Source organism: Aythya fuligula, chromosome 15 (genome assembly GCF_009819795.1).
Source record: "Aythya fuligula isolate bAytFul2 chromosome 15, bAytFul2.pri, whole genome shotgun sequence".
Taxonomy (NCBI): domain Eukaryota; kingdom Metazoa; phylum Chordata; class Aves; order Anseriformes; family Anatidae; genus Aythya; species Aythya fuligula.
The window spans coordinates 572,821-586,480 of NC_045573.1; the positions used below are offsets into that span (position 1 = coordinate 572,821).

At 61.7% G+C, this 13,660-nt stretch overlaps 1 protein-coding gene across 1 annotated transcript; it reads left to right on the plus strand.

The window, feature by feature from the left end:
* Positions 1-299: 299 nt before the first annotated feature.
* HS3ST2 (heparan sulfate-glucosamine 3-sulfotransferase 2) lies at positions 300-12,999 on the plus strand. The gene is made up of 2 exons (XM_032197836.1): positions 300-772; positions 11,813-12,999. The coding sequence occupies exons 1-2, from the start codon at positions 300-302 to the stop codon at positions 12,429-12,431; spliced, it is 1,092 nt and encodes a 363-aa protein (XP_032053727.1). The 3' UTR covers positions 12,432-12,999.
* The last annotated feature ends 661 nt before the right edge of the window (positions 13,000-13,660 follow it).

Here is a 13,660-nt window from a genome sequence, read left to right on the forward strand (position 1 = left end):
AGCAGCGCCGCCGCCTCTGCCCCGGCACTTCCCGCGGAGGCACAGCCGCCGCCGCCGCCGCCGCCGTCCGGAGCGCCGCGCCCGCCGGGGATGGGAGCCGCGCCGCCGGGGCCGCGGGCGCGCGGGGGCCGGGGCGGCGGGCGCAGCCCCCCGGGGCGGCCCGGCCGCGCCGCCGCGTAGCCCCGGGCCATGCCGGAGCGGCCGCGCCGCCGGGCCCCGGGGGCAGCGCCTCGCCTGCGCCGCGCCGAGCCGCGCCGGGCCGGGCCGCGCCATGCCCGCCGGGCCGGCCCCATGGAGCCATGGCGCGTAGGGCGCAGGGCGGGCGGGCCCTGGCTCCGTCCCGGCGGCTGGCGCGGCGGCTGCTGTTCGCGCTGACGCTGTCGCTGTCCTGCTCCTACCTGTGCTACAGCCTGCTCTGCTGCTGCGGCGGCCCCGCCGCGCCCCGCGCCCGCTGCGCGCCCGCCCGCAGCGCCGCCGCCGCCAAGAAACTTCTGCAGAAGTCGCGGCCGTGCGGCCGCCCGCCCGCGGAGCCCCCGGGCAGCGCCGCGCCCGCCCGCCGCCCCCGGGAGCCCCCCGCGCCGCCGGCCGGCAGCGCCCCGGGGCCGGGCCGCCCGGGCGCCAAGCGGCTGCCGAGGGCCATCGTGGTGGGCGTCAAGAAGGGCGGCACCCGCGCCGTGCTGGAGTTCATCCGCGCGCACCCCGACGTGCGCGCCCTGGGCACCGAGCCCCACTTCTTCGACAGGAACTACGACCGCGGGCTCGAGTGGTACAGGTGAGGGCGGCGCCGCGGAACGGACCCGGACCCGGCCCCGCCGAGCGCCCGGCCCCGGGCACCCCGCCCGGCCCGCGGGGCCGAATCGCCACGGCGCTGCCCGGTGCCGCTGCCCGGTGCCGGTGCCGGTGCCCGCGGTGGCGGGCGGGGACGGGTCCCGAGGCTGCGCCCGCCGTGGTTCGCGAGCCCTCCGGCGCCACGCATCCCCGGAGCGCCCGCGGGCGCAGCGCACGGGCGAGGCTTGGCGCTGGCGGCCGAGCCGGGGAGGTTCCCTCCTCATCCTCACCGTCCTCCTTCTGAAGGGCCGAGCAGCGCGGGGGGAGGCCGCTCCCTGGCAGGGCAGCCCGTGCCCCAGCCCCGTGCGGCTCCCTCCCGCGAGGCTTCTGGAGCCCCCAGACCCGCATCCATGCTGTGGGTGCAAACGCCCCAGCCCCGTCCCTGCGGGCCCCTGGCGCTGGAGCCAGGACGGTGAAGCAGGTTTCCCACCGTCGGAAGAAGCACCCGCCAGTGAGAAGGGGCGAGTCACAAGGCTGCGGGATGGCACAGTTACTGTCCCTGGTGCTGCAGCCCTGCTCAGGGTTCCTCAGAGCCCCTGCCCTCCCCCATCTCCTCTGTCTCAACTCAGCCAAGTGAGTGTGTCTGCGATCCCCAATACTTTGCAGAGAGCAGTGAGTGCATCTCCAGCAGGAGATGGTAAGATTTTAATTTGAGTAAAGGCTTTTGAGGGCAGTTCAGCGGTGCTCAGAGAGGCAGCGAGCGCCATGCGTGGGCTCATCCCTGTGCTGTGGGCAGTGAGCTGGCCTCTGCCTACAGTGTTTGGCCCAGTGTCCTGGCGTTTTTTTGCTGTGTGTCATGACAAGTGCTGCGGGCATTTTGGGTGCTCTCAGGCACGGCTGGGTGCTTGTGGGGTCATCGGGAAGCAGTGGAGGCTTTGTTAGCCCCCTGGTGCCTGTGAGCTTGCAGCAGGAGGATGCCCAGCACAGGCAGAGCATTGGAGCTGGTTGTGGGAAGCAGCCCATGGGGCTGTGCGCCCAGCTCTGCTCCCTTCCCCTCTCATGCACTTACTCCTGTCTCAGCAGGGGTTTTCCAACAGAGATGTGCCCTGTCCCCGGACAGAGCCGTGCTCCTCGGCTGCCAAATGGGTTGGGAGGCACCGCGATGCGATGCTCACTCCCAGCTCTTCTGGGATCCCTGTATCTGTCTCCTTGCTGGCCAGACATGAGTCATGCCTGTGGCGTCAGGACGCTGCTTTCTGACTGCGAGCAGGTCAGAACTGCTCTGTGTATCGCAGGGGTGGTTCTCCAGCCGTTGGCACCGGCACCAGGGTCTGTGCTGGGGAGGCAGCTCAGGCACTGCTCGGGGAGGGCTGTCAGCAGATGCAGGCAGCTCCACTGCTGAGTTGTACGTGGGTCACGGCGAACCCTGCAGAGGGATATGTTCTGTTCCTTTTGCTGTGGCACCGCTGGCAGGTGACTGGAGAGCCAGCACAGGTTTGGGTGGAGCTCTCTGAAGCTGTGTCTGTCCTAAGGGAACTGCAGCCAGCCCAGTTCCTCCTACCCTTCACCTGCCATTGCCCCTCAGCAGGTTTGTCCCCCCATCCAGATGTCAGATGCTGTCACCTGTCCTGCATTGCCTCAAAGCAATCGGGAGCGATTCTGCAGTACAGGCGAATGAGAACAGGAGCAGCAGTGGTTTGGCTGAGGGGCACCAAACAGCGGGATGGGCAAGGCAGCAGGACACAGGTCCTACCGAGCGCCTCGCTCAGAGGGGAGCTGCGTGTGCTCAGCACCTGGCTGGGAAATGGCCTCCCCATCCTGTGTCCAGGTCCTGCTCGCAGTCCTGGGCTCTGCAAGCTCTCTGGGCTCTGGCGCTTCCCCACGCGTGGTGGCTGCAGTGGGCTGTGGGGAGCCTGGGGCTGGGGGCCTCGGCGGCAGCATGGGACCGAACCCCGCGGCACTGCTCCAGGGGTGGTGGCTGTGCTGGGAGCGTGGCCGGGTGCTGCCGGGGCCTGGCTTTATGTCCAGATCAATAGATCACATCAGAGCAGCAGAGCTTCCAAATTACTTCAGATAAAACAATTAAATGACACTTCCCTGGTTTTATTACTTTTTTTTTTTTTTAACCTCACAAATGTGCCAAAACATAAGCGCGGAGGCTGCTAACGTATAAAGTGTGGAATTGATTTTACTTCTTGCAAGTGGAGCAATTAAATGTGGAGCAGGTCTAACCCACAGCATGACGAGCTCGTGTCGCTGCCAAGAGACCAAGGAGGCAGGAACAGGGTCCTGGCGGTGGCTGTGCCCCGGGGAAGGGCAGAGCTCTTGGCACCCGGCTGTGAGAGGCTGCCAGCCAGGACCAGCACAGGGGCCGCCTGTTCCTGCTGGCTGGGGAGAGGGGAGAGCCAGAGCACGGGCTGCGTGGAAGGGCAAAGGCTCCCCTCTTGTGAGCAGAGACATCAGCTTCAGGAGCCCCTGCCCTGTGATGGCCGAGCACCAGTCCAGCCCCATCCTGTGCTCCAGTGGGGAGCCAAATGGAGGGCGCAGGCAGGTCTTTGCTGCAGGTGGGAGCAGCGAGAGAGCTGACTCCCTATGACATTCCAAAATCATGAGCTTCTGTTTTCCTGTGTTTTCCCCTGACCCTGAGATGGGCCGATGTGGAGGTGGCAGAAGCAGTGACAGGGGAGCTGTGATGCTGCTGTCCTTGCTGGCTCCAAATGCCGTGCCTACTCACAGCTGCTGTTTCCGTGGTGGCTCCTGTAGCACCTCCTGCCTTCTCCCAGGGCAGCCTTGGCTCATTCCTCTTGGAGACTGCATGCTTCAAGTGGGCCCTGAGCGGGACCCCTCTGCTCTCCCCCCTGCGAGACCACGCAGCTCAGGAGCTGCCTGCCTAATGACAGCAGCCCAGAAACACCCATGCCATTCCCAATTCACATCAGCCTCTCTAATCCACCTCATTAGCTAGAGATACACTACAGGAAAGGTATTTTTAGCAAGATCTGTTTTAAGACAACTGAAACCAAACAGCCAGCTACTGGGGAATATCGATTCATTACCAATCCTGGACTAAATGTTCGATACAGAGCTTTTCCTGCTGCAGGTAGCGTGCCAATAACCTTCAATATTTTCCAGAGCACAGGGAAGACAGGGTCGTTTAATTTGCAGTTAACTTTGAGCAGCAACCGTGGGTGCAGTTTTCCTCTCCAAGATTCCTGAGTAACTCCATGAAATGCTCCAGCGCCGCCGCGTCGCTGTCCCCAGGGAGCTGAGCTGGGAGGCGTTGGTGCCATGGGCAGCCCTGGGCGGCTCCAGCTGGGATTCAGCCGCGTGGATCCTGTCCCAGGGCAGCTCACTGAGTGCTGCCAGCCTCCCCTGCCAGCCTCCCTGCCGTGCTCGTGGCTGCCTGGGGAACAGACCCGGGGTGGGGAGGAAAACGCTGCACCCCCCACGCCTGCAGAGGGAGCGTGCAAGCCCTGGCTCCCGCACTCCGCCTCGCTAATTGCTCTCTGCTAATGGCCAGGTTGGCTCACACACAAATGGGAGCCCATTAGGGTTTGCCCAACGACACCGACTGTTTTGTGGGTTTGACTGACAGTGCATTTTGCTAAAGTTAATTAGCAAGAAGAGAGGAAGGCAGCAAGCTTCAAGGATGCTTTGAAGTTTCCTTGACTTCAGAGAGCGCCCAGGCGCAGAGGAATGGGTGCGGGCCCCCGGCAGAGGCTGTGTGCCTGAGGAGCTGCCCTGCCTGCAGCGCCTGCCCTGGCTGCTGCCGTGGGCCTGGGGTGGGCCTGGGGCAGCCAGAGCCCTGGAGCCTGGGAGAATGCAGGGAGGTAAATCCTTGCAGGGCGCCAAGTCTTCAATATTAATGATGCGTGCTCTCATTCTGTCTTCCATGACCTTGTTTGTAAACACTGCAATTTGTTCTAACCTTCGCTTCAGTAGCATGAAATCTCTCTCAGAACCTGGCGTGGCCGTGGGCATGGATGCTCCATGGAGCTGACGAGCGAAGGCTGCTGGGCCGTGGCGACCTCGGGCATCTGCTGCAGGGACCCCAGCCCCGTGGGAGAGAGCGGGCCCTGGGGCTGGCAAACAGCGGCTGGTGGCACAGCCCGGCTGGCCTGGGGCCGTGGCAGAGGTGTGTGAGGGGTGGCTGCATCGTGCGAGGGGCCGCTGCTGTGTTCTGGGTGCCAGCACGCCGCCCTGTTCCTTTGCACGTTCCAAGCACTGGAATATCACCACGTGGGCAGCGTGTCTCCGGCTTGAGCTTTCGGTTAGGCACATTACGTGATTTTTAATGAGTGTTCATTTTGGAAGTTTCACCTCTGAAAACAGTTGCTGTGGGAATGGCCAAGGGGCAACCCCAGCCCTTCTCCGTGTGCTGCGGCCTCCCCGGGAGGCTGGTCTGCACGGGGCTGGGATGTGCTCCCCTGCGGGTTGTTCCCTGCCTGGCCTGCGGCTGCTGGGCGCTGGGAGTCGGTGCTGGGTGGCTATTTACAGGGACGGGAGTTACACCCAGGCTTGCGTGCGTGAAGGGCATCGGCAGTGTGCCCTTTGGAAAAGATTTTGTTGACTTAACGGACACAGCAAATCTCTGGAGCATTTGAATGATTAAAAATGAATCAGCAACAAAGTTAATTACTGTGCTCACACTGCTTTTATGCATTGAAATGTCCCTCATTATCTGTCTGTGAGCACTGGTGTAAAATCTTTGAACATAAACATTTATTAAAGGGAGCTGATCCATCGTTAAAGCTCCGGGCTGCCTCGGCGCAGGGCCCAGGTGTTCTCACGGTGTGGCAGGAGGGACACGGGGCTGGGACGGGCTTTCCCTGGGTCGTCCCTCAGGTCATCATTTTCCCAGTGTGGGTGACAGTGTGATCCCTGAATTGTGCAGGCTTTAGGGGGACGCAGCCGAGTCCATCCTGCTCAGCTGAGAGCCCTGCTCCTGGGGCCAGCACCCCCGGCCCTCGCAGCGTGGCCATCCTCAGCAGGGGACACCGCTGTGGGGAGGCCTGGGGGACCTGGGGACTGGGGCTGGGGACTGGTGCTGGTGCTCAGCGCCCTGTGGCCTCCTCACGGTGCTCTGTAACGGCATGACCGCCAGCTGTTAGGCATCGGCTGCTGTATTGCTGTGCCCTGAGAGTCTGCTGCAATGTCACTCCACCAGAAGAGCTATTTTATCTTCCTCACACCTCAGTTTCTCGCATGCTTGACCCAGTTTTGCTTAAACCTTCGTGGAGCTTTGCTTGAGCTTTCATCTACTGACAGCATCTGAAGTCCTGCCGAGCCCAGCACTGGCCCCACGTGCACCTGTGGCACAGCACGGCACAGCACGGCACAGCATGGCACAGCACAGCACAGCACGGCACAGCATGCCATGGCACAGCACAGCACAGCATGCCATGGCCCCTCTGCAGCGGGGCACAGGGCTCAGAGTCAGCTGGGGGCTGTTTGCCTGCTGCAGGCAGGCTCAGAGCAGCAGCGTTTTGGGTCCCCACATCACCGGTGCCTGCCCAGGCACCCTGTGCACCCCAGCCAGGCTGGCTGCATGGGAGCGGGTCCGAGGGGAGCCCAGCGGGTGCTGGGTGTGCTGCAGGATTTCGCTGCCCACCCAGGCTCCCCTCTCCCCGTGCCCAGGCAGCAGGCGCTGAGCCCATGACATCGGGTGGCTGAGGGAAAGCGCTCGGCCCTCATCACGAGAGCCAGCACTTGGGATTTTTTTGCCAAATTAAACAGTTTGTTTTTATGCCGATGAGTGGATGAAGTCCAGGATTACACACACTTCAGTCTGCGGCCTCTGAGGAGAGCCCTGGATGTGCTCGCCAAATCCTCTGCACACAGCGAGCGGCAACAGGCAAATATTTACCCAGGAGCTGGCAGCTCTGCTGCGTGCTGCACGGGCTGGATGCAGACCTGGGCCGTAACGGGATTATTGAGTGTGTGCTCCCCCCCGCACGCTTATCTGCAATATCTCAATCATCTGATGAATTTTTGTACAAATTTATCCCTGGGAGAGTGTTTCACGCATGTTCGACATCAAAGCAACGTAGGCAGCAAGGGAGCGTATGTTTCTTTAATGTGGGAGCGTTGTAGGGGCCGCAGGGTGCCCAAAGGCAGATTATGAGAAAATTAATAATTCAGGCCTGGGAAAGGTGCTGGCAAGAAGTTAACTCCTTCAGGGCAGGCGCTGCCTTCGCAGCGTGCAGCCGGGGCAGCCACAAGCAGGGCTGGGCAGGGATGTGCCGGCTTCGGGCGCTGCAGGGGACGGCCGCCAGCTCGGGGCAGGGACGTGGCTTCTGCCCCGGTGCTGCTGCCGGCACCTGGGAAGCGTCCTCCTGCGGCTCCTGCCACCCCCCCGGGTGCGCTCGTCCCCTCGCTCCAGTAAGGGGGCAAATACAACCCCGAATCTGAGGGTAGGAAGCGAGCGTTAGCACTCACAGAAAATGTCACTAAAGGGCTTTAAGAACTTAGTAACTACAATGAAAATAATCTCTAATTCAAGAGGAATTAGTGCTGTATCTCCAGCCAGATTAATGCATTGAGCAGGGGATTTGGCTGGTGCTGGGAAGCCCAGAGGGATTGCTTCATGTCCCTGGGGCGCATCCTGGGCTCGCAGAATGGCAGCGGGGCCAGGGCAGCCGCTCTGTGGGGGCACGGAGGTCTGGGGGCACGGTGGGCTGGGGGCAGCTGCCCTCTCCCCAGCACAGCAGCAGCGATGCCGACCTCCTCGGGGAGCCCGCCGTGCTGTAGGGAAGGGGCTGTGGGCCTGCCTGCGTCATCGGCCAAGCAGAGCACGGCTGGAGGGAGGGAAGGCTGGGGAGGGCTGGGGGGAGCCGGGTGGGAGCTGTGTGCATGGGCACCGCGAGCAGATGTGTCTGCAGCCCACGCCTGGCAGGCGGGGAGAGCTGCGATGCCCCGATAATTAAATCCCTCTGGTGGTCAGAGGGCTAGCCTTCTTGGCAAGCACAGTGAAAAGCAAATGAAGTGGAAAGCCCGTGGCTGCTGAAAGGCGTGTGCTGGAATGACGAGGGAGCTGCACCCCGGCACTGCTGCTGGGAAGTGCCTCCCACCCCTTCTCCTCAGAGGGGACCCCAGTGGCTGCCCCCCAGGAGGTGGCTCTGCTCCCTGGGCTGGTCCCTGTGCAGGCGAGGGGAGAGGCATTCCTGCAGCCTACACTGCTGTGAGGCCGGAGAGGAGTTCACTCCACTACCTCCCTAATGATTTCTGCGCAGAGCTGCCCTGCTGCTCACTCAGCATCAGCTTTTTTAACCTCCTCCATTTCTGCTGCGTTGCAGATTCCCCTCACCAGGACAAAGTGCGGACGGCTCATGCACGCGCTGCCAGATGGAGAAAGCTGCCGTGTGTTTTCCCCAGCCAGGCAGTGCCGATGGGATGAGCACGGGGAGAGCCTGGTGTGTGTGACAGGAGCGTGAGCGGTGCTGGCACACGGCAGGGGGAGCTGAGCCCCTTGGTGGGGCGTCCGGGGGCAGGGGAAGGCAGCACCAAAACCACCGCCCGTCCATCCTGGGGCACCAACACAAGGGCGCCTTGTTCCCAAGGTGTCGGTGGGACTGGCACGTCTCTGGCCAGGGCTGCCCACCCAGTAGCACAGCTGCGGGGTTTTGCTGTGGCCCCGGGGACAAGCGCAGCCCAGTTTGTTGCCTCAGCAGCGGGCTGGCGCTGCGGCCCCCAGGCAGTGGTGGCGAAGGTCTGCGTCTGCCCACCTGCGTGCGAGAGCGGTACCTGGCAGGGCTGTGAGCAGGCTGCACCTCCCCTCACTGGGGCACCGTCCTCGGCCCTGGTTGGCACCGTGCAGGAGAGGCAGCAGCAACCCTAAAATCGGGGGGCACGGCGGGTCCAGGCAGCACGGGGCACCCAGGGTGGCACGGCTGGGGGGGACCCAGCGCTGCGGAGCTGTTCCTGCTGCACCGGGGTGCGCAGCGCCGCGGGCCAGGTGCTGAGAGCCTTCAAACCTGAAGACACGAGCCCGAGGCTTAAAACTCTGTGACATGCTATTTGTATGCAAATAACTTTGTGAATGCAGAAGTCCAAAAATATCATTTTAAAGTCAACTGTAATTAAGTTTGCAATGCATTTCCCAGCTCTTGCAGCTCTGGGGATCCCGCCGTTAACATAAAGATGAATGTGTGGATGACATTTCTCCCCCTTGCATGGTTTCACTGGTGATTTATTTATCTATTCAGGCTGTGTTTTGTTGTCTCAGCAGTCTCTGTTGTTCAGGAGCAGCAAACACTGGGAGTCCATTTAAAAAAAAAAAAAACAGCTCTTGTCTCATTTCTGTAATTTACTATGCAGAGATTTTTTGTTTTTTCATAATTGATTAGAACCTGTAATTTCATTTTTTAAATACATGGACCTAATAGCTCACGTAATGAAAGTCTAACAAGCCTGAAGATGAGCCATTAATGAAACAGCAGTTTTATGATTCTCCACCAATATATTGTAATAGTGATTCGCTTATAAAGCTGTCCTGCACTGATTTATGATGAAACTTGTTTGTGATATGGAGATACCAGCAGTGGGGCCTGGCACTAAATTAGCATTTCCTGACAGTCATTAAACAATGGGAATCATAATCTGGATTTATGGGGTTTGGAGCAGAGCAGTGGGAAAGGCCAATTAAGCCACGGCTGTGCTCAGGTACCTATGTAAAACATCCCCGTTAATTTATGCTAGTTAATTAGTTCTCTTTCAAACGAGAAAGCTGGTCAAGAGCAAGTGAGGGCTGCAAGGCCAGCGGGACTGGGACCAGGTGGGTGCTGCCCCCGCTGCCACTGCTGCGTCTCCTCCCAGCTGTTTTCCATCAGGGTTCGTTCTGCAGACCAAGCCCAAAGCCGGTGGCTGTGGACCTTGTTCTAGGGACCCTGCAGGGACCACGTGGATTTCCAGAGGGCCGAAGGATGCTTCCCTGGTGGTCTCTGGTTGGGGTCACGGCTGCAGTGTTCCCAAACAGCTGTGCTGCAGCAGGCCAGGAAGGCCTGGGGTCTGTGCAGGGTTATCCCATGAATAAATCAGTGCCTCGCTCCGCCGGCCACATTGCTGCAGGCGGGGTTGCTGATGTTTGCTTTCTGTGACTGCTTCTGTCCTGAGGCTGCACTGGGCCAGCCCTCAATAGATCCAGGTCTGGTAAGATGCCTGCTGCACCAGCTCTTCCTCTGCCTCACTCCTTCCCTCGTGGAGGGGACACAGACCTGCCAGGCTGCAGGCGTTCCCCTGTGCCACATGAGCTCTGCCTGTCCTCCCAGAAGAGCTGGGGGGGGCCCAAGCCCCCTGCACACCAGCGGTTGCAGCGGAGGGCACTGGCTGCACCCAGGGTTCACAGGCAGGGGCTGTGCCTGGGGCCTCGGGCAGCTGGCGGCAGGCTCCGAGCAGGGCACAGGTGGCTGCGGAACGTTGAACGTGTGGTGGACTGCTCCGAATAAACCCTTCCCAGAGACACATTTCTCAGCTCACCATAAAGCTCTCCCCAGGCAGCGCCTGCTTGTGCCTTATAGCTTGCGTTCTGCTGCACGATTAAATTGCAGTCGCTGAGCCACTAACTTGTACTGCAAAGTGGAAATTGTAGCAGATGCTTTTGAGCAGTAAACACAGCTGAAATATAAGGTGCCTGCGAGTGCAGGAGACCCTGTGGGTGCCTGTGGCATGCGCTCCCCTGCATGTGCCTGGGGGGCTGGTCACCTGCGTTTGGCACGGCTGTCCCCTGGCTCCTTCCAAAGCCCTGTGGGTGGGGAGGAGAGCAGTGATGCCCCTGCTCCTGGCCCACGGAGGACGCCTTAGAGATGCTCTGTGGCATTGCCTGAGCTGGCACAGGAGCAGGCTGTGGTGTTCGGGCAGGGCAGCAGACACGGGGCTGGGTATGGCTGGCAGCACGGTTTGCAGGGTTGGGGAGCCCTGAGCCAGGCTGAGCACCTGGAAGCCAGGTGAGCTCCTCCCTCCCTGGCAGTGTGTGACAGCAAGGCCCCTGCGTGCCCACTGCTGGCATAGGGGCAGCAAGGCCCCGGGCACCCAGTGCTTCCTGCTGTGCCCCACGTCTGGCTGCGATGGATCCAGGAGTTCACTCTAGTAATACAAGACCAACCTACAAATCTTTCCATCCCATTAGTCTTTATTTGATTTGGATGTTCACTTGTCAAAGCAAGTGATTTAATTAGCCCTAAGCTGGGCCCCAGCCCCTCGTGGTGCAGCACCCCCGGGCTGCCCCCACCTCTCCACGCGGCCCGCCCCGCACACATCCACTGCCTGGCCCTGCAGCTCCACTTCACACACAGCTGGGGCACAAGGGCTGCATGCAGACAGTGCTGGTTGCCAGGCTGAGGGGACACAGAGGAGGGGCGGCTGTGTCCCCACGGGGGCTGGAGCCGGCACGGCTCTGGCTGGCACCTGGTGTGTGCCTGTGGTGCCCACGGCTCAGGGAGTGCGGGAGCCTGGCTGCACTTTAATGCTATCAGGGAGGGGAGGAGCCAGGTAATTGCAGTAATTCCGGAAGGAGCCACTAATTTCTTGTGCAAATGGCAACCAGTGCAGTAATACGTGATAAAAGACTGGGCGAAGGCTGGCAGAGGCTGTCTCCTGGTTAATGCGCCCATGGCAGCGATCTGGGCGGATGGCAGAACCGCTTGGCTGCGTGGCTGCAGAATGAAGCCACATGCTTGCCTTAAACTGATGATGAAGCTGCCACTGGTGGTGATGGAGCAGCCCTGGATGCTGCACAGCACCAGCTCCCTGGCAGCTCAGCAGTGCCCTTCTGTGCCATCCTGCCTGGCTCCAGCGCCCCGGGAGCAGTGCGTCTCCTCTGGCTGGAGCGCGTGGGGGCACTGGGGCACACCCCTGCCCTCTGCCGGGGCTCTCAGACAGGACATGGGGGGACACGACCGGGGCAGACCCCGCAGGAGCCGTGTCCTCCTGCCCTGCCGGGACCGGGCACCCTGCCAGCCTCGTGCCGCGCACACCGCCCAGCACAGCGTGGGCAGCCACTGCGAGCGGCACAGCTCCTTCCTCACCCTAATTTCCTCTTTGCCTGCAGGAGCCTGATGCCACGAACGCTCGACAGCCAGATCACGGTGGAGAAGACCCCCAGCTACTTTGTCACCAAGGAGGCGCCGCGGCGGATCTTCAACATGTCGCGGGACACCAAGCTGATCGTGGTGGTGAGGAACCCGGTCACCCGCGCCATCTCGGACTACACGCAGACGCTCTCCAAGAAGCCAGACATCCCCACCTTTGAGGGGCTGTCCTTCCGCAACCGCAGCCTGGGGCTGGTGGACACCTCCTGGAATGCCATCCGCATCGGGATGTACGCCGTGCACCTGGAGAGCTGGCTCCAGTACTTCCCCCTCTCCCAGATCCACTTTGTCAGCGGGGAGAAGCTGATCACAGACCCGGCCGGGGAGATGGGCAAAGTCCAGGACTTCCTGGGCATCAAACGGGTTATCACAGACAAGCACTTCTACTTCAACAAGACGAAAGGCTTTCCTTGCCTGAAAAAAACAGAGAGCAGCAGCTCGCCACGCTGCCTGGGCAAGTCCAAAGGGAGGACTCACGTGCAGATAGACCCCGAGGTGATAGAGCAGCTCCGGGACTTTTACAGACCTTACAATATCAAGTTCTATGAAACAGTCGGGCAGGACTTCAGGTGGGAATGAGCACCCGGGAGCAGAGCTGTGGTGACGTGACGCTGCAGTCTTCCACGAGGGTGGCCTGTGGGGGCCGTGGCCAGGCCCTGCAGCCAGCCCGGCCCTCCTGCAAGCCCCAGGCACAGGCGGGGCAGCAGCCGGGGTGCTGCAGGGTGAGCGGGGCTGGGGGAGCCCTGCTCACTTGCACAGCCCTGCGGTCCTGGGCCACGGCGATGGCCCCACCTCGCAGCCCGTGCACAGGCTCCTCTGGGGCGCACCCCTCCTGGGCACCCCAGAGTGAACCAGGGCCCCCGGGTAGTCCCAGCCCCAGGGAGCGGAGGAGGCGTCGCTGCCTGTGGGGTCAGGGCAGGCAGGGCCCCAGCCGCCCTGCTTCGCCTCCCAGCACTGCAGCTCGGCGTGCAGCCACGAGGGTGGTGAGATGTATCTGCTTGAAGAAAAACTGTCTTTGAAAAATGTTGTACCGATATTTTGTCCTGTGAATAAAGCACAGAATCCTGCTGTTACGGGTACTTTAGTGGCACTAGCATCCTTGTTCAGCATGTGATCTCGTGTGTAAATAAAAGCGGCTACCACCGGTCCTTATGCATGGGCTTTTCTTAGGGCAAGCCCGTCCATGGGCTGGGGCAGCCCCGTGCTGCCCTGCTCCCCTCGCTGTGCCGCTGGGGCTGGTGGAGAAGCGGGCAGTGGCGTGGGGCAGTGACCCCGGGGACAGGACCAGAGGGAGGGAGGGAGGCTCAGCCCCGCACGGCGAGCAGGGGGCCCGACCACATCGCTCAGGAGCACCAGAGACACCCCAGCGTCAGTACCGCCTCCTGGCAGGCTCTGGGAGCAGGCTGTGTTACGTGCAAGGGACAATTTATGGTGGAATTTAATGGGCTGTTCTGTAGGAGCCCACAGTTACACCTAAATGTCAAGTGCAGCCTTGCGAGATGGTCCCCAGGCTGAGCTCACCTCCACTTCCCCTGGCTGCCGTCCCCTCTGACTCCTCACCAGCCGCAGCTGGGCAGCTGGAGCTGCAGCCCCGTGCCCAGGCTCTGCCACCAGCCATACACAGCCCCGGCAGCCCCCCAGCAGCCCCTGCCAGCAGCAGCCCCCATGGCCAGGGTCCTGGGGGTGTCACCGCGTGCTTTGCCCAGGCGTGGAGCCGTGGTGCTGAGGGTGTGCGAGCAGAGCCTCCCCGCAGCACCCAGCACAGCTGTCCTGAGCACACCCTTGGATCCTGCCCAGAGCAGCGTGAG

Excerpts from the sequence above, each read along its gene's own strand:
- HS3ST2 (XM_032197836.1), top strand. The coding sequence starts at position 300 with ATGGCGCGTAGGGCGCAGGGCGGGCGGGCCCTGGCTCCGTCCCGGCGG. Across the intron at positions 773-11,812 it reads CGCGGGCTCGAGTGGTACAG|GAGCCTGATGCCACGAACGC; the intron begins GTGAGGGCGGCG and ends CTTTGCCTGCAG.